The sequence below is a fragment of the Elgaria multicarinata genome, chromosome 9, assembly GCF_023053635.1.
Source record: "Elgaria multicarinata webbii isolate HBS135686 ecotype San Diego chromosome 9, rElgMul1.1.pri, whole genome shotgun sequence".
NCBI classification, from domain to species: domain Eukaryota; kingdom Metazoa; phylum Chordata; class Lepidosauria; order Squamata; family Anguidae; genus Elgaria; species Elgaria multicarinata.
This window is the reverse complement of record NC_086179.1, coordinates 55,783,138-55,804,513: the sequence shown is the minus strand read 5'-3', so window position 1 is coordinate 55,804,513 and position 21,376 is coordinate 55,783,138. Positions and strand designations below refer to the sequence as shown.

At 38.3% G+C, this 21,376-nt stretch overlaps 1 protein-coding gene across 2 annotated transcripts in view; it reads right to left on the bottom strand.

The window, feature by feature from the left end:
* GRIP1 (glutamate receptor interacting protein 1) overlaps positions 1–21,376 on the bottom strand; it is a 278,909-nt gene that overhangs the window by 34,610 nt on the left and 222,923 nt on the right. For both annotated transcript variants that reach the window (XM_063133916.1, XM_063133915.1), the window contains exons 8-14: positions 20,575–20,722; positions 17,513–17,682; positions 14,027–14,182; positions 13,153–13,305; positions 7,420–7,606; positions 6,653–6,798; positions 5,582–5,662 (exon numbers count right to left, since the gene is read on the bottom strand). In XM_063133916.1, coding sequence (XP_062989986.1) covers positions 5,582–5,662; positions 6,653–6,798; positions 7,420–7,606; positions 13,153–13,305; positions 14,027–14,182; positions 17,513–17,682; positions 20,575–20,722 — 1,041 coding nt within the window. The remainder of the gene's footprint in view (positions 1–5,581; positions 5,663–6,652; positions 6,799–7,419; positions 7,607–13,152; positions 13,306–14,026; positions 14,183–17,512; positions 17,683–20,574; positions 20,723–21,376) is intronic.

The following is a 21,376-nucleotide window of genomic DNA, read 5'->3' as shown; positions in this document are numbered from 1 at the left end:
TAAAGACACTTTAACTGAAGCCGTATGAACTTTCTTTTAGGTGTATTGAATATGAACCAGATCTTCATACAGGTATGAAAAATACTGGATTTAGTGGCTACTAAAATTTATCTCCATACCTCATGTGAAACTGCTTTCTTTTCATGAGTCTTTTTTGCAGGAAACTATTGTTTTAATATTCCATTAGCACATATATCTTTTTAGACATCTTTCAATATATTTTTTAAAATAGTTGGCTATGATAAAGTAGCTCATGCTATAAAAATTGATTTCTTAAAAATCTATACTGCATTTCTCTGTTTAAAATCTATAGAAATAACAAACAAATTAAATTAAATTGGAAATCCTTATATCTCTTAAAGGCTGTTCTCCTAAGTATTCTTTTTTAAAACCACTCTGTTTAAAATCTAACGGTACGATATGCTTCATATCTCATTCAAACAACTTCAGTTTTTTTACAAAAGCAGGAACCTATATTGAAAACCAGATTTCAATCCTCAGTGGGAGTCTACTGAAATGAAATGGTAATATTGCTTTTAATTTCAGAATCTACTTGATAATAGATCAATGGTTTAATCCTAAAACTTTTTCCAAGATAAATGGATGTACCAAATGCTGCTCCATGCAACATCCCAAAATATAATGTGGAATCAAGAATATACTGATGTTTATGTGAAAGTTTGTGCTCAGTGCTGGAAGGTGGAGCTTTTTTAAAAAAACCATTTTCCTTCTTTCTTTCAGATCTACAGACTGAGTTAAATAAAAACCACCTGGGAAATATTTATTATGAATGGTGTGCTAGTGGCAACAAGTGCTTTTCCTGATAGGTAATATTTGCACTAAAACTCAGCTTGAAACAAGGAACAGGAGGGTGTGAATTTTTACCCAATTGCTTTGTGTGTGTGTATGTGTGCATTTGTGCGCGTGCATTTTTACCTGGGTGTACCATGCAGACACACTAGGTTTCTCCCCCAGCTTGAGGAGGGGAGCATGGTGAAGTGTCCCCTCCCTACTCTTTTCTCCCTTCATGTTAAGTGAAGGATTTTTTGACTTATTGCCTTCCACTTCCTTACATGAGTATAAAATCATTTGCCATTTTGTTGCCCATTCACCTAGTTCGGAGAGATCCTTTTGGAGCTAGTCCTGAATAATTTGGTGACACCTGAAAGCTTGGTTTTCTCGTGCTCACTGCAATTCTAGATAATTTATTAATAAATTCTGGTATAGGGTCTTAGGGTGCCCACTATTTACAAATATAAATAAATCTAACATCATGCAAAGAACAACAGCAAGCATCAGAACGATATAACATTATCTAATATTACCACAAAACAGCTAGCTAGTATTTTATTATTTATTATTTATTAAGACTATTTATGTTTATTAAAAAACAACACAATTATCCGGTATAGACAATTATCCAGTTGGGGAATCATTTTCAACCCAAATGCCAAACTGCAAAATGGGAAAGGACCTGGGGGCTACATTCCAACTGTGGGTGGTGCCAAAGGCAGGGTCAAATGTAATTATTACCATTTTAAGCCTACTCAGAAGTAAGTCAGCCAGGGCATCTGGAAGTCTACTCAGAAGAAAGCAGGACTGAATCACTCAGCACCACTTTCAAATAGCATCTCAAATATTAATAAGCTTCTCTGGCCCTGTTCAGAAGACACCTTAAACCACAGATTTAACTGCGGTGCTTAAGGCTTTTTGACTTAAGCACTGTGGTTAAAGCTGTGGTTTAAGGTGGGTTTAAATGGGTTTCCTTCTGCACACCTGTGTTCTGTGCTACAGCTCTCCTTCCTGTAAAATGCTCAGCTCAAGATCATTGCATCAGCTCAATAGGGTCCCCTCATCTCTCATCACTTAATTATTCTGATGCCCTACCAGAAAACAGCAGTTTAAGCTTGGGTATCTGTTCAATATATTCTGCTGTGAATAATTTGTTTTGCTTCTGTTCTATCTCCCTAAATTCCATTAAGGTCGTCCTCCCACTCCTCTGTCACCTCATGGTCCCAAAAGATTCCTGGCTGGATTTCTTCTACTGATATTGTTTTTCATAATGTTTCTTGTAATACAGTATGTGTTTCACAGTCTCTTTTTCAGCTGTGTTATTATCACCTGTCTTATTTTTTTTCCACCTGCCTTGTTAGTGTGATTTGCCAGAATTGGTACTCTTTCATATTTCGCCTGAGGCAGGACTTCTTTAAAGAAAGATTCCTTGCCTTTAATAACTACCTTGACTCTGTTCCCACACCACCAGACTCTTGGACTTCAGTATACTTGCTAATCTGAGGGATGCATTGTATTTGAGCTTCTATTATTGCATTTTAAATAACTATAATTCTTAATCAGTATTCTAAATCATGGGTGGGCAACTTTGGGGTCTGGCAGTCAGTTTTACATCCTGGACCCCACCCCATTGCTGCCACTGTACTGAATTTGGCAATGGAGACACACACATACACAAAAGGCTAATTGACATCAATGTTTGGTGGCAAATCACTATGGCAGGTTAAAACAGTCAAAAGGGGGCTGTTTTAGCTTTCCACAGCAACCTCCCCCACAATTTATTTGCCATGCGAATTTCAGTGGTAAGCAGTGGTGGGCAGGGTCCATATGTGTCACGGATAGTTAAGGCCTTTCAAGAATTTGCTTCTTTGATGGCCTGAGGGATCATGTCAGGAATCATCCCCATCCCTTATCAGGGTTTGGAACCCAGGTATGGATTAACCTTCCTTTGTATTCAGAACCGCGGAGATGGCAATGGGGAAATCACATTGATGGGGATCTTGTCATGGTAGTAATGATTAGCTTTTGACTGTTCTGGAATTTCTTGGAGCTTATAGCTACTGACCATCAGCCAGGTACAATTTGTGCTGTACCCTGCCTCGACCCAGAGGGAGAGGCGGGTAACAATTTTTTTAAAAAAATTATTATTATTATTATTATTATTATTATTATTATTATTATTATTATAATTATTATTTCTGAAGTGTGTAACCATTAAGCTTTGCAATGGGATTTCCTGCAATAAAGAAGTCTCACTGATTTGGGTGTCCCGTGTTAATTTGCCAGAATGTGCGCTTGCCTGAAGGACTGGGAAACCTGACAAGATGTTGCTCACTTCTGTTCTAAATATATAACCAGGCCTGGCACTCCTAGGAAGTAGGGTGAGGCACCTCCATCAGGTGGCAGAGAAGGAGGAGTGGTAAATTGGGCCATTGCCACCAGGGACCTGCTGCCAAGTCATCACCTCCCGCAGGTGCTCTAGAGAGCCCCGCCAGGCGCTTTCCCACCATAGCATTTGCCACAGTGAGAGAGCAGCTAGCGGGGCTCTCTGGAGCAGCCACTTCCCCTCTGTTTCCCTCATTATGTATCTCCTTCCTCTTACAATTTGATGCATTAGAAGATGGGAAGGGGCGTAATGCAGTGGTGGTGCATGTTCTCTCTCACCTCAGCTGGCGAGAAAACTTGCAACAGAGCTGCATATAATATTACATTTCTCCCCTTCAACTTACTGCCTTTTCTTACTGCATGACAAAGAATTAATTACAGTTTTATCAAAAGATAATCGTGTTGGCTTGCACCCTAAGACAAGTGAATGAAAGGAAAGCTTCCTGTTCCCTCCTATACCATGCAGGCATCTGAACCTCCCCAAAACCCTCTCTGGAGGGTGCAGTAGCTCTCCTGATCAAAGTGGGATTGGATGATAGGGAAGGGATAAATTGCCCAAAATTTGATGATCACCTGATTTTGGGTGATTCCCCCCTCTACCAGTAGGTTCCCACATCTAATCACACTTTGTTTAGGATGGGCCACTGACCCTCTGGAGACATTTTTTTTTTTTTTGGCAGAAGAAGTCAAGTAGCTCATATCAAATGTGTTAATTACCTTTTTATGTTCTAATGAAATTAATGCTTTATCTATCCCAGACCATTATTTGCAGCATTTGACCAAGATTTAGTCAACTGACAAAATCTTCGTTGACCATAAAATGTGATGACACAAAATTTATTCTGCTTTTCTACATACTTATGTCGTTCTTCTGAAAGTATAGTGCCCCAATCAGAGCAGCGTCATTCTGCAAACTCAAATAGTGCTGGCAGAGCATTGTTGAATCTTTCCATTGTGCAAGCAGTTGCCCATTATGCTTGTGTAACTCGTTGTGCAAGCTGTTGCACAACGGGTTGTACAAGGGTAATGCATAACTGTATTGCGCAATTGTATTGCGCAAACATAACTTTAGTAAGGTTCTCCTCTTGTGCATAGTTGAGAATAGAGTTTCTGTTCCTTTGCGCTAAGGGAATGACATAGTTGGATACTACTCAGAATTATAGCTAAAACCAATGCCAAACAATAAAAGAAATTCAAATGATTGATGTGAATTTCACTACCCCAATTTTGGCCCTCAAAAATTATAATTCCAAATAAAAATTAAAAACCATGATTAAAAACCATGATTAGGTGAACTAAACAATAGTTAAATCATGTTAAGTGATAACCAATCTGTATTAAGCATTCATACAAAGACTCGTTTGAGCTTTTTTCAACATTCCAGCTTCATAAAGCATAAATTGTAACTTACAGTAATTGTATTTTATGGCTTTCGCCATTGTTCTGTTGTAGTCGTTTTTCGTTTTGTTGTGGAAGTCAAGCTATGTGGCATTTTAACAGTTATATCAATAAATGGATGTCTAATGTGATACAAATACCCCAAATGCAAGCTTAGGTAATCAGTTAATACTAAACTATTCACCCTACTCAAAACCAGTGACTAATTCCAGAGTTAATTTGGCAGAATAGAGCAAATGTCAAACCAAGCCTAAAAAGATATTGGATTTCAAGGAGTTCAGTATCTCTTGAACCTAAAGCTCAGCACTGCAATTTTAAAACTGTAATACACATACATCATAAGATTTATCGCTGCTAGATTAAACAAAACAAGAATGGAATAACTGTCTTCCAAAGTTTCTAAAGTTTTACTAAAAATAATAAATTACTTTAATTCTGCATTTTAAATGGGGGTAGTTAGAAATACTCAGAAGCAATACAGTTGGCAAATTTTAAAATAGAAGATTTTATTTGCAAAGCTTATCTCATCTCAACATGAAAACGAGAAGAGAGTTTCAGATACAGAAATGTTACAAGAAACACAACACAGGGCCGAGTAACTCTTTTTTAAAGAAAACAGATAGTAATCAAATATACTCTCCTTTCTCCCATTGTTCTGTATTTTTTATCTGTATTAATATCCTGTGTCCATAACTCTTTCTGCAGACAGAAGACTATAATTTCCTTCAATTTTTCTTCCTTTCTAAAATATATGTGACTATATTTATGAAAAGAAATAATTATCACTGAATCTTGAGAGAATCTCATTTATACTAAATAAGTGACTCATTTCTGGATTCTAGCTTGGACCTTTGATTGTTTTAATTTGTTGCATTGTCAAATGTTCAAAGAAACCAAAATAAAGTGCAAAATATTTCTGCAATATTTCTACAATAACTGAACACCAAATATAATCAGGACCATATATCAAACAGAAAATATAACAGAAAAAATGACTTTTACTTACAGCTTATGGTGATGCCAAGCTCTACATTATGCTTCTTTGGTAGTTTTACATGAAAAGTGCCACTACTTGGTATGACAGATTCTGTAATTAAAAGTTGTTTCATTTATAGCACTTGCCAGGCTGAACTACATTCATTGCATTTTCACCATTCACACACCTTACATTCATTAAAAATAATATACAAGCTTGAGTCAAAGAAGCAAAGCAAAGCAAATGTCATGGTATGTTTTATGATAGCAATTTAGAATTTCACTTTGTAAGTCACATAGTAGTAATGATCCTTAAAGTGAAGTACCTAAAAGGAAAAGTGGAAGTTTGAACATCTAAGCCAGGGGTGGACAGAACGCAATCCTCCCACCACCTGAAAAAAATGTTTTTTTTAAAAAGAAAAACAATGGTTTCGGTAGCACTATGGAGTGTGAAAAAGGTCAACTTTAGCTTATTTGCAAGCTAAATTTCACCCTGTTACAACACCTCTGTAGCTGCTGTATCTCTGCACCATACATACATCTGTGCTCACACTGGGCAGATTGCATTTTAGGATTCTAGTTCTTTTATTGAAGTCAATGAGCGTTTTCTTATGAGGTACCAGGTGTTATATGTGGAATAAGAACGAGTTTGAAGCTTTGAAATATAAGTCTCATTAGCCATTTACGAAATTTACACTTTGGTCTCTGCTTACATATTGTGTCCCAATAACATACCAATATTTTTGGCAATATACTGTGCTTCACTGGTCAACACAAAACTGGCACGTAACCATTGCCAGAACTTCTGGTGCATATTGTAAAGTTTGAGGCAATATACTGTGAGTAATCAGCAAAATAATTCTGGCATGTACATAAGAAAGTTTGATTTCATATCTTAAATAATAGACATCTGCAATTTCTGTCTGAATTTTGAAAGATTCAGTATGAATATAAGGTTGCAAATAGAAAAGCATCATCATCATCGTCATCATCATCATCATCTGACACATGGCAGGGTTGTGTATGCATATATGATAGATTTAAAAAATGAAGGGCTTAACTTCTAGAATTTTAGTCAGATAAGATAATTGAGCATCCATACCTGCAACATCAAATTCTATCTCCAAAGTGACCTTGCTGGTGATAGATGAATCTCTGAGTAGCTGATTAGCTTCATCAAATGTGCTGTCTTCTGTTGGGATCCCATTTATAGCCAGTACTCTGTCTCCTATTTGTAGGATGCCACACCTTTACAGTCAACAGAAGAAATCAGCATTTGGGCACATAAATGGTAAAAGCCAAAAAATAAATCCAATCAATCCTTTCCAAAAGATACAACAACCTAAACTTCTTTAGGTTGAACCTCCTGAGTTGTCACGGCTAAAGGCTTGTACTATTAATTAAATTTTATTCTTCATGAAACCATGTTGTTCTCAAGCATTTACTATAAGCACATTTGAAATGTACTGTTGATAAAAATCAGTAATCCAAAATGTCAGTATTTTAAAGAAATTTATCTGATTTCAGCTAAAACTAAGCAAAGAGTGAAGTACATTTTGCCAATCTAGAACAAAAGATATTGAAGTCTGAACTAAGCTTTAGAAATTCCATTAGGAAACATACTCTCTAATTAACATAGCCCCCAACTGCCTGTCAGAGGCAATCTTTGAAATAAATGCACTGGTGCTTGTTATTCTTCCCATACCTTATCAAGATTCTAAAAAATCCCATGCTGTCAGGACGGAAAATTCATTATGTACCACATTTTTCTACAAGCAATGTTCATTAATTTATTGGAAACATGAAAATAACTTATCTGAAAAGATCCAGAGATACATTTTTAGAAATAAACACTTAAAAGGACCTCACCTTTCTGCTGGGCTATCAGCCTCAATATAGGAAATCAGTGGTGGAGACGACAAGGTCTCAGTAGCAAAGACGCTGCCCTGAAGCTGTATCCCGAACCCCACAATGGGGTCAGCTGTCAGCACTACTTCTGTGGTTTCTGTGTGGACAACCTGCCCAGCTAGGCCAACAGTGCTAGAAGCTAGTGACACTATAAAATACATCAGATCAGAAGCAATGACATTCAGAATTAGGCAGCACAAATTAAGTCATTTTCTGACACAAATACCATCAATATATCAAAGGTATTCAAGTGTAACTATCATCAGCTTCTCTTTCAATACTCTTAATATTCAGGACCAACACATTAAACAATATTATGAAGCTTCTTACTCATTTCTCTAATGAGCACTCACCTTCCCAACCAGAACTATAACTCTCATCATCCCCATGGGGAAGGTAGGAGTTGTAGTCCAACACATCTGGAGGGAGTCTGATGGGGTAATACTGCTCTATTGAATTCTACAAAAATTAACCAGTATTGAATGACAACTGAAAAATTCTCTCTTTCTCTCAGCATGTGCACAATCCACTTGATGCGCTTACAAATAACACAGCATGAAGGGAAAGAAAGCAGAAGCCAAAAGCACTTTTTAAAGCCATTAATGCTGTGTGGCGACTGATGAACTGGTTCAGGCTGCTGTTGATTCAATAAGCATTTCAGTAACAGCTTCATAGCAGAGCAGACTTGGTTTGGGTGTATGAAAAGGAAATCTAGTAAGGATCCCAAGAACCACTGATTAGACCCATGCCTCCCAGGAGGGATAAATTAAATTCAACCAAGAGGATCCCTGTTTAAAACCCAAAGGAGTGCATTTAAGGGTAGCCTAAATACTGGATTTAACTTTGAGTATTTTGAGATACTTTGTCCATGTTGTGTTTCCACAACTTCAGAATGCTATGAATGGCCTAGTAAGACATTAGTCAAGTTACTCTAAAGTGTGATTGCCAATAATTTGCTTTACAGAAATATGTCCCTAAATAGCTATAAGAAATAATCTCCTCGATTTCATGCCCACTGATTCTCAAAGCATGCATTTTAGATAACAACATAACTAGCTTTGTCTTATAATTATTTATAACCAACTGGTCCCTTCTACAACACCAGCTGTTGTCTTAGATCCAGCTACACATAAGAGACTAAGACCAAATCCTCTGCATAAAGAAGCACTGACAATTTTCTTGGGGCCACTGCCTGAGGGCGAAATAAATGCTCACACTTAAGCACTGTCATGGTATCATTTACAAAATCTAAAAAGAGAACGGGCCAAGATGCAATCCTGTTCTATATCTCTTATGATTAAAAGATCATAATTATAGGTGGGAGTGGCCATCATTAATATTTTACTTCATATGGCTTGGGTCTAAGTTACCTGAAAGCTGCCATCTCCCATACGGGCCTGCCCGGTTCTTAAGATCTTCTGGAGAGACCATCCTTTCAAGATTGCCACCTTCAGAGGTATGCTTGGTGGTGACCTGAGTGAGGGCCTTTTGGGAGCTGTTCCCAGGCTGTGGAACTCCCTCCAAAGAGGTTCACTCCCTCTTTGCTGTCTTTCTGCTAGCAAGCAAAGACAGCTTTGTTCAAGAAGGTATTTGGCTTGTAAGTGGGTCTGTTGGATTGGGTGCTCTTTTTTATTTCTTAATTCTGTAATTGTTACATTGTTATTGTATTTTAATGTATTTTTTATTGTTTTAATCAATTTTAATTGTGCCTGTAAGTTGCCTTGAGTGTCATTTTTGGAAGAAATATGGGGTACAAATCAAATGAATACATAAATATTACTTAAATTATATTGCTGACAACCAAGTTGAATCTAATTATTTGAGGGCACAATCCTATGAATAGTCAGCAGCCTCTTAACAGTTGCCAAATAATGCTCTATAGTTAACAGATGCCAATTGACAGAAAGTTTTAAAAATTCTGTTATTTCACTAAACATGGAATAAATTTGGAAATATTCACATTAATGTTTACATGATCCACCTCAAAAGCATTACAGTAGTGTGTGTGTATATACTTCCCAAGCCAGTAACAAGTTAGAGTGCTTTTCTTTCTGAAGAACATACTTCAAACATTAAAAACAAAAGGGTGATTATAAAAGAAAACAAACAAACCAAAATCAAGTGCAATAAACAGTATGTGACAGTGTGGGGTATCTTTAAGTTTTATGGCTCTATGTTTGGAACAACCTGCATAAGTAATGCAGTCACTGCAAATTTTCTGTTAATAAAATGTTTATGATTCCCTGCACCAGCACAGTTTATTGCCAGGCATTTGGGAAGATCACATTAGTTATACAGGTTTTTCTACACAAAGAGAAATGAAAACTTTATAGCATCCTTCAGTCATACATATTCTAAATTCTCCTAAGGCAGGTAGATTGAGCAAAACGTGCATTTCTTAAGTTTCCTGTTAGTAACTAGTTACTACATCAAGCTTTGAATCTACTATAGAAAGAGGCTGCGTGCAACAAATAATTTGTGTAAATAAATAAATAAATAAATAAATAATTCCATAAGGCTCTATAAAAGGTACTGTCAGGCTTTCACTTAGCAGATGGAAATGGCTATTTGATATTTCCAACTAAGGAGAGGAGCTCATAGATCAGCTAAACATATTGTCACAGGCTGAAAGAAATAACAAGTTAAAATCAAGCCAAAAACATCCTACCAATATTTGGATGTTTTTAAATATGGAAAGATTTATTGATACAAGCTTGTTTACTGGTGTTTTTTTTAAACAAGCACTCCTCCTTCCACTCACAATAAAAAGAATAAGGAAGGCAGAGAGGATATTTTTTAGGGAAAACTCCCCCCCCCCCCCGTATTATAATCAACTGCTCATATTTACTTTTTAAAGATGAATGCTATAATTCTTGTGTGACACTAAATGTGGTCCTTAAAGTAAAATTAAATGAGGCAAAATATTCCTAATTGTGCCTATTTATTAGCAATAGTACACAATATGGCTTGCAATCCATGAAAACTGTGAAGAAGGTTGCTGTGGTTGATTTGTGCAATATAATTCAATGAATTTATGGTTAAACATGGATTGGAACCAAGGAGTTTCAGGTAAATATTCCTGAATAACATGGGCTAATATCCACAACAACAAAATAACTATGCACCAATGACATAATTATGCACAATTACCAGAGAACCATTCTGCTGCCTGACATCATGTTTCCCAGAACCGAACCTGCTATAGAGCCACATATTCACCATCATTCTCAACACCCGCAACAGAAATGGCAAGATGTACTTGTTCAGGCTGCAATCCAATGTTGCTTTAGTATAAGTGGAAGGCACTTCTGCTTGTGCAAGGGGTGTCGTCTCCATTTCTGATGTCCCCACCATCTACAGCAGCCTTTATTTACTTACTACATTTCTATACCACCCCATAGCCAAAGCTGTGTGGGTGATTCACAAATGTTAAAACTCCCAAATACAACATACATATAAAACCTTTAAAAGTTTAAAACAGAATGCAACCAAAGTATGAACCAGAGTAAAAGTCAGCAGCTGTATAAACATCTAAAAACACAGGAAAGGAAAGGAAAGGAAAGGAAAGGAAAGGAAAGGAACCTCTCATGCAAGCACTGAGTTATTACTGACTCTTGGAGGGATGCCAGCTTTCACTGATGTTTTCTTGGCAGGCCTTATAGCGGGGTGGTTTGCCGTTGCCTTCCCCGGCCGTTATTACCTTTCCCCCAGCTAACTGGGTACTCATTTTACCGACCTCGGGAGGATGGAAGGCTGAGTTGACCCGAGCCGGCTGCCTGAAACCAGCTTCCGCTGGGATCGAACTCAGGCCATGGGGAGAAAGGTCTTCACCAGGCATCGAAAAAAGACCACAATGTAGGCAGCAGGTGAGCCTCTCTGTGGAAGGCATTCCACAACTGGGTTGCCACCATTAAAAAGGCCTTCCCCTTTGTAAACATCTGTCTCATCTCATTTAGCAGGGGCACCCAGAGAAGCTGATCTTAGGGTCTGGGAAGTTATATATGGGATAAGATGATCCTTCTCGTAACCTGGTCCCAAGCTATTCAGGGCTTTAAAAGTGAACACCAGCACTTTGAATTGGGCCTGGAAACAGGCTGAGAGGCAGTGAAAATTACAGAGCACTGGCATAATATGATAATATTGGCCAGTCCTCTTAACAATTTTGCTGTCCTATTTTGGACTAGCTGATTTCCAAACCATTTTCACAGGCAAGCTCACACATAATACATTATAGTGAGGTTACCAGAAATGGATAACTATAGCTAGGCTATTTCTGTCCAGATAGGATCGTAGTTAGTGTATCAGCCTAGGCTGACAGTGCTGTACCATACACACTGTACTATTCTAAAAGGTTCTCCAGCTCTCAAGAGTGGCTTTACCGAGGGCCAAAGAGAGCTGAAGTGAGAAGGAGACAGCATGAAAGCTCCATTCCATGAGCAGAAGTCTACTCAAACCGGGGGGGGGGGGGGGGATGGTTCAGTGGTAGAGTTCAATCCCTAGGAGATCTTGCCTGAAAACCTAGAGAGCCGCTGACTGTCAGAGTCAAGAATACTAGACTAGATAGACCAATGATCTGACTCAGTATAAGGCATCTTCCTATGTTCCTAGTTAGTCATGGCAGTTATGTCATACCGTACTCTTTCAATCCCCACTCCCTCCCTCCAAAGTCCTGTGTATTTTGGCATCTGCCTAAATAAAGGGCTTCCTCAAAGACCATGATTCTTATGTGGAGTCCTAGAGAAAGGACGGCTAACCTGCTAGAGGAAACATACTGTAGGTTTCTCTCTTTAATTGTACATGGATATTTGTCATTGTCAAATTAGTCCAACTAGCTTCAAGAATCCATTCTGACACAGACAAAGTCCAATTGAATCAATATATTCATGGGATTTATTGCCAACGTCCATGTTAGCAATATGAATTAAAATTATTTAAACTGAAACAATCCAGCTTTTTTATTTTTATTTTTAGCACTATCCCTACTTCACAGTTAGGTTATACTGATCCTAGAATAGTTTGCAAAGTAATATAAATTGCTTTCAAATTAAAAATAAAGTGGGCTAGTTGCTGAGTAAGGTGAAACATTCAGTGTAATGTTGTGAAGCAAGGAAGGCTAATGTGCTCTATTCGTAGTAGGTAACAATGCAATGCTGATAATTCCCAATGCTGATAATTCCCTAACCCTTTACTGCCAATTCAAGAGAGATCATTTCACCTAAAACCTTGGCCATCAATTGTCACATCTAATAGCTCAACAGGAACAACATTTTATAAAAACGTTGGTCTCTTTAGAAGAATGCTATACGATTTCAGTTGCAAATGGCACACCAAACTCCTCTTATTCTGTGGTGTGTGCAGATGTTTTCTAATGTTGCATTCTTGTTAATGTCAGTTTGGTTTTTAGATTTGTTGCCATCCTAAAATATCCAGATGGTTGATGGTTGAAGCAGGATTTGTACACAGAATGCATAACTGGATCATAGAGAGCAGAAGAAACCATCTCTTTGAAGTTGGATATTGTGATGAAAATGCAGCGTATGGCCGAACACCACCTTTCGCTCAACTGTAATGTACGTAAAATAATCCCTTCCTTAACAACTCCAAACAAATCTGAATTGCAGTATACTTTCACGGCATTTGCCATTTCCACCTCACAACCCTGTTTCAATACAAATGGCTACTGTGGTCACTTACATGAGCTTTTGAAATCCTTCTTTTTCATTCTCCTTTTCATCATTGTTCCACGAGGGCTGGTAGAGTACAGGCTACGAGGTAAAGTCCCCATGTTTAGAGAACTCAGGCTGTATGCACTCATGGAGGCGGGAGAGAAGGATGAAGATACCAGTGCTGCTGAAAGAGAGGGAAACATTTGACACAAGGCACTCGAAGGAGCAGGCATGTAATTGGTTGTTAAAATCTGGACACTACGTATGGCTCACAAGGCTGTTTAGTGGGCATCCAGTCACAAAATCACAAACCTGGCAGCATAGTCAGGTTTTTTAGGGTCATGTGAACTATACGGAAAAACAAAACAAATACAAAAAATGTGTAATCATATACCTGTTACAGCACTTTCATCTAAGTATTTAAGCTACTGGCATTCTCATAATATATGCAACACATTTTTAAATACACAGCTATGTGACTCAATGCACATCAATGTGGTTAGACACACTGAACGCAGCAAGGCATTCTTTGGAAAAGGTGATTTCTGACATAGGCTTTGCATGGAAAGGTTTATGTTCTCTACAAGGTACTAAACTGGATGACAATGTGTAATGAGTTTGGAAAAATTGGATTCCTCCAAGAGATTTTGCACATTTCCCTCCTCTATACAAAAAGATTGGTTAAATTAAAAGTAGGAAAAAGACATAATGTCAGAAATAACCTCACAGGGTTGTGGCAAAAAGTGAGACATCAGTAAAACGGAAATGTTTTAAAGACTGAAACGGGAAAAGAATGAGAGAAAGAGGATCAGGTGGAAGAAATAATAATAATAATAATAATAATAATAATAATAATAATAATAATAATAATGAAGTCAGGAAGAAAAAGAATGGAACATTACGAAGGCTTTTTTGAGGAGGCGTTTTCTGGCATTTCAAAGCTGGCATCCTGTAATGGTCAGGGTGGTAGGTGTTATAATGGTGGTAGGTGAGGACGCCGCTGTGGCTGTTGGTATAGGGACCCCACATAGGTTGTCTGTTGCTCCTTTGAACCTTCACTGCTTGCATGAAGGGATGAGAGGATATAAACAAAACAAACAAACAAACAAACAAAAAAGGACCAGAGAAGAGGGAAAGGTAACTGGATTACATAAATAAATTAAAAAGTAACAAAAATGAAAGCAGCTTATAAAGAAAAGAATCCCGTCTTCTTTCTTGGTGGTCAGCAAACACTAGAATTTATTCCAGAGATAGCAGCCTTTCACAGTCCCAGAACTAATGTGTTCGATGCCTTTTAAAAAACTGGTCAGTACTCAATCAATTTTTAATTTGCCTCTGTCTTTAGCTGCTATGATTAAACCCTTTAAAAGAACTCATTTAAGTCAACATTATCACCATGCATGATATACAATTAGTAATTAAGTACTGAAAATATCTACCCATTTAAAAGTGCTTGTATGTGTTTTAAAAACTCCAAAATCAAACAAAGCACCATATATCACATTCTGCACAGTAATTCAGGGTGGTTTATATGTCAGTCATTCCAATTTACTGCTCTGACATTTTAATTTTACCAGCATCTATCACTGGCACTATATTATCCTGGGCAATGAACTCCCATCTCTCAGGCATCAGCACAAAAAATCCATTTCAGGGAATTTATTAATAAAGACAAAGCAGAAATCTAAAGTTGTCATTTATTGTTCTGAAATGTGATTCTGCCCTCCCCACTACCGCACGCCTCTGTGCCCCCACTACTTTTACCCACTATAGGAAAGGGAGCAGATTCCATCTCGTAGCCACTTTTATGTCAGATATGCCTTAAACTAGGTATGGTTAAAAAAAAAAAAAAAAACACCATTCAAAATGTAAAAGGAAGAGGAAAGTAGTTGACAATTTATTAAAGTCAGAAAACTGTACACTCTTCTAGAAAAATGCAGGAAATTATAACAGGTCTTCTTATATACCACAAGCTATATCAACTCAAACTTGCAACGAGGCATGATGAAAAATGGACTTGTTTGGACTTGAATTTCTTTGTCTACTCCACGGTATTAATGACATGGGGGGGCACAGTACTCATTGAACCTTTTATTACTCATATTTTTGCATATTTTGTTCTTGGGTCATTGCACTTGAGAGAAAACTGTAACATTTATCCAATAGCAAAATGTAAGAAATCCTTCTAACACTATATAGATAAGTACTTTATCCATGAAAAGAACTAGACAAGGAAAGGGAGAAAAAAAGGTTTTCTAAAATAAAAATAAATTAATGAATTAACATACAAGATAGTATTTTCATAATTTCTCTAAAAATCTCTGTAAACTGCCCAGAGAGCTTTGGTAGTTAGGTGGTATAGAAATGTGATACAATGGAATTAAAAGACATGTGTTCTGCCACAATGCTAAAATATTGGTTTTATCCAAAGATCACATTCTGTATGCTTCCTACTCATGGAAGGGGTGTTTTACTCCTTGTGCTGGAATGGTGCATGAAAGAAGATATTAATGTCATCCTGCCATGGATTCTGGGGCTGTAGTCCCAAGTCCATTGTAATGGGAAAAGATAATGCTGGTCTAGTGTTGCTCCAGGCAACGTATAGTACTCCATGCTGCTTTCCCCTTTCCTGGCCCCAAAGGTAAGCTCTTGGTCTTTGGGGATGAGGAAGGGGGAAACAGTGGAGGCAGGCACTCCATGTGAGCACCTTTCAGCATTTCATGAATGCCTGCATTAAGTGCTTGCAAAAAGCTCAAGCCTTTTCAGGTCAAACCATGGTATGCTCATGCATCCCTAGCTCTGATATATGAAATACTCAAGAAATAGTGATTTTTAAATGCAATGGTCCATCAGCTTAACTGCTGCTATTACTTGACAGTGAGGCCTTTTCTAAGGAGACCCAGATTATTAGAAGTACAAGTAAGGCCTATAACAAAACGTTTCAGTGTGGAGTGCTCCTGCTTCAGGATTCCAGCCAGCCATATCCTCTCCTAGGTTAGTCCATTCCATTCTTTCCTTCCACCTGGTTTTCCATTTTTCTTTTCCGACTGACACTCGACATTCTGTGCCTTCTGAGTTAAGTATGCTCAGTCCTCATTGAACTATCTTTGGGTCCCCTACTCTTTTAGGATATTTTCCCCACTGGACGTCCCTCCCCACACTGCTGGCAGTGTGAAGCAGGGAGATGTAGTCCAACGCATCCAGAAAACACCAGGGTGCAGAAGGTTGCTCTACAGGAATCCTCCATAAGTACAAAATGCTCCCCACATCAGAAATTACATTAGAACATGGGGAAGCTGGCAATAAGTTGCATGACAATGGAAACAGGGCAGTGGTGGTGGTGGTGGTGGTGGTGGGTGGGGGTATGGCCCTGCAACTCCTTTTTACTTGTGCTGTCCCTTCACAGCTGCAACTCCTGGGCGGGACTAATGTTTTATTTGTGTGATGAACATACATCACTGTAAAATATCCCACCTTGGCCTCTAGCCTTAATGGAGAACCAAGGCATGTCCTTTATGAGAAAAATGATAGGCAATTTGTACCCCCGCATGTGACATAGCCTCTCTCCTTGCTCCCCTCCTCTGGCAGGAGCTTAGCTGTTCCTACTGAGAGTGATTAGTTAGTTCTACCACTTAGATTATATTCAGCCCTAAAGCTTTCTCTTAATTAATTAAGGTATTAACATGTACATTATCACTGCCCTTGGCAGTAAAATATGTCATTAATTCTTACAGTCCAGCATGGCTAACCTGTTACTATGTCTGCTACAGAGATAGAAAATATGAATTTTTCCTTGAACAAACTTAGTTCTGGCTCCTTTATGTAAACGTGTAATAATCCAGTCCTGAAGACTGGTTCCTCTTGAGTTTTGCCTAAAACCAAATAGGTGTATATGGTCTAAAAATGGGACTTCTCAAAACTTGATGCTGAATTAATAGATACTCAGCTTGATATTCTGTATTCTCGTATAACTGCACATAGCTTACATTGTTTACTGTTTATTTATAGATGAAGGTAAATAGGTAGTTGATACTGTATCTATGAAATTCAAGCTAAAACAAAATGATATGCAAATCTTTAAAACAGATCTCATTACAGTCTCTTAGAAGGTTAACGGCAGACTCTGAACTGATTTGTCCTCATCTTAAAATAAACTTCACTTTAAATAAGTTCCACTTAAATGTCATTAGGTCTACATCCTAAGCACATTTACTGGAAGTAAATCCCATTGTACTCAAACAGGAGTTCTGAGTAAATATGATCAGAACACAATAAGCATACTTAAGATGTCTTGAAATTGCCCCAAAATTCATTTTATAAATTTCTGCCACAGTAGAAAACAGGAGGGAAAGGGATGAAGTCTGCTGTAGAACTATAAGCTTCCATACCATGTTCTGGTCCCTTAAGAGCCAGCCGTGTCTGATGATGAGGAAGGATCTCTAGTTTGACATTGTCAGAAGTGTTTGCCAAGAACTGTGTTGCTTCTGCCAATGTACAGTATTCCATGCTGGTGCCGTCAATGGAGAGAATATGATCTCCTACATGTAATGCACCACATCTATGGAAAAAGAAAAAGTAACAGGTCAAAATAGATCAGTGTATTCTTTGCTCGGAGTATCAGCACCCATTCCTTTCAATGGATTGTACATATTACCAGCTTCTCCCTTTTCCTCATCTGTCTCTTTTTTTAAAAATTGGAGAAAATTAATCTTCATAAGAATAACTTCATAGTGCAACATCTATAAAGAGTTAAAGTGTTAGATTGCATTATTGATTAGGTTACTGTAGTGTTTTGCTAGAAGCCAGTAGCGTCAAAAAACCCCAAGACATCAGTCACATAACTTGAATGACGGGAAGTTGAGCAGCAGAATAAATAGGAAAAATTTAGCTGAAGGAGGCTACTCCTTCATGGAAGCACCCAGTTCATCATTTGTCATCATTTGAGAATTAAACACCTATTTGTAAAATAGCTGTAAATGGTGATGGAAATATACACTAATCAAATGAATCACTAAACTAATCCTGATGACTATATAAAGTCAATGAAGTTGTGATGACTTAACACCTGGGAGATGTAGATTGCTACATTTTGCAGCACTAAAAAAAGGTTACTGAATTAGTTGAGTAATGTAAACACAACCACCAGCATCCTGACGTACCAGTCACATAGACAACGTCTCTAACTGCTCACCCTCTATATAATGAAAAACAGAGGGAGCAAATTAAAGCATTGTGCCCCACTGAACAGCAGAATACACCTTTATCAGTGGCCATCATTAGCCCAATTCAGATGCCCTGCAAGTGAATAAAATAAATGTACGAGGAGGGAAGGACACTAGCCCCATGCCCTCAATCTCCATTTTCTATACAAGGAGGTCAACTTCCTGAAGGGGAGATTCTCCTGTATCTATGGAGACCTCCTACTGATTTCAGATGCTGGAAAACTAATGTTCAGAATTGCATGGAGAGCCTCCACAGATCCAGGACGCTTTATCCTTCAGAAGGTTTCCTTCCATGCACAGAGGGCTTGGAAATGACAAAGCTGCTGGTGGTGGGGAAGTGCATGGTTAGCATGCTCCCCCTTCTCACGCATTTATTTTACTCCCTTGCAGAATGCCTGAGCAGGGCTAGGCAAAAAGCCCACCGTAGAGCTGTACGCTCACTCCAACGAATAGGCATAATTTGTATGACCTTTGAGGGGAAAAAGGGAATTACAAATCATGGCAATGAGGGACATACTGGGAAACAAACTGCAAATGGAACACAACATTTGTGGTACTTTTTTTACACACGCACACACACACACACACACACACACACCAGAATATAAGTTTTGAGGAATAGACGTTTGAGGTAGAATGATCTAAGCAGGCAGTGAAGGACAGTAGAATCAACTAGGAATTTTCCCTGTACAACTTCCATTTAATTGGCTTGCTGAATGGGAGTTGCACAACGGCAGGTGCCTTTGCAAAATGCCCATCCATGTAAATGGAACTAGGGAGAAGATGCAAGTTGTTTGTACCTGGCTTTTTCTCCCTTTTCTTTCTCTTTTTAAAAGTAGTGTTAAATATTCAGTACAGTGTTTTTTTAAACAGAGCTTTAAAAATGGATTTCCCTCACAGAGTACTGAAGAAATAGAAATTAAAAAAATGCAGAAGCCAGTTTCTTTCCTCTCTCTGTGGTATTGTAAGATATTGCATAATGCAGACAGCGGATATTTCCTTTGCTGCAAGACTGAACAATGATTGATTCCTAAAAACACACTGAGGCCGCAAAATCTTATAAATCCTATATGGTAGAACTTATAAGAAATTTGTTATTTCATAATATTAATCATTCCTGGATTATTACTTTTAAAAATATAAATATCCAAATTACTGGGTTGCAAAACTTTTTTAAAATGTGTAAGATCAGATAGCTTTTTAAAATTATACACATTGGTTTTGTTCCAAAGAAATACAAGTAGAACTTTTAGTCATGCAGTGAAGTGTTCCTGCCCCCCACAACCTCCCTGCAGTTGGAGGATCCCTTGGGATGGCATGAAATGTGGCATAGGGGAATTGCCCCAAATTGAGGAGTGGGGAGAGCTTGGATGAGTGGAGGTGCCTTTCTGATCATGCAGGGCACCTTTGGATCAAAGCCAGGGGAAGGGGACATGTGGCCTTCCAAATATTGGTAGATTGCAACTCCCATCAGCCCAAGCTAGCTAATGGTGAAGGATGGTGGAAGTTGCAGCCCAACAATATCTGGAGGACTACATTTATTTATTATAGCTTAAAGTTTCTGGGCAGTTTTCAAAGATTTAAACCTTAAAAAATACATGATATAAGCCATTTCTATACAAACGTATACAACACACATATATCTAAAACAATTTTAACAATCAACAATAAGAATAATCCAGGACCTGATTAAAACCTCATCATATGCTGTCAAATGCCTGAGACAAGAGGCAGTTCTTAACTTGACACTGAAGAGATAATAATGTTGGCACCAAGAGGGCCTTTTTGGGGAGATCATTCCATAATTGGGGAGTCGCCACTGAGAAGGCCCTCTCAGTTGTTGCTGCCTTGTAAGCCTACATCAGAAGAGGGACCTGGAGGAGGCACTTAGATGATGAACACAGGTTATGGGTAGTTCATGCCGGCAGAGGCACTCCATTTGATATTGCATTCCCGAGCCATGAAAGTCTTTGTCTTTTTAGATTGTAAGTCTGTTGGTTTGGTTTAACTAATTCTTTGTAGCTGCTCTGACAGCCTTTTAGCTGAGGAGCAAGATAAAAATTAATTTAAATAAATAAATTACTTTAAATAAATAACTTGGCTGCAATCCAGCAACTACACGGGAGACCGTTAACTGTCCTAATAGTTCCTTTGAGTGACAGACTTTGTCTACATATGGGGTTTGTAGACGGATGGCCTAGCATGGTAGATTCTTTTGCAATACTCACCTGTCTGCAATACTTGCAGATTTTATCTTGTCTATGACAATGACTTGTTTGCTGCAGCACATCGAGGTAGATAGCGCAACTCCCAGAGCAGAACCAGCTGTTTTGGCAACTTCAACCAGCAATGGCCCAGAAGCTGTGGCCACTGAGTCTGTAAAAAGCAAAGGTAAAACATCACAATTATATTTTTTCATTCATTTTAAAGTCCATCATTAGCTAACTACCAAAATGGTTTCCAAAGCAAACAAACCAAAGAAAACAGTTTCTGGCCATTTCGGGCAAAGATATTAAGAAAATATATTGGCAGTCAATGATTTATTAGGCCTTGATTACATTAGAACATAGGAAGAGCCATGCTAGTCCAGCATTCTATTCACACAGTGGGGAACCAGCTGCCCATGGGAAATCCACCAGCAGGACATGAGTGCAACAGCACCCTCCTGCCCATGATCCCCAGAAACTGGTGTACACAGGCATATTGTCTCTGATACAGGAGGAAGCATATATCCACTGCTAGGCTTCTACTCCAAAAATTTGCCCAATTCCCTTTTAAAGCCATCCAAACTGCTGTCCATCACTACATCCTGTGGTAGTGCATTCTGTCCTTTATGTGCTGTGCGCAAAAGTACTTTTATCTGTCCTGAATTTCCCACCAATGAGCTTCATGGAATGACTCTAGGTTATTATGAGAAAGGGAGAAAAATGGCTCCTAATCCATTTTCTCCAGTCTATGCATAATTTTGCACACCTCCATCATGTCTCCCTTTACTCAACCCTTTTCTAAGCGGAACAGTCCTAGATGTTG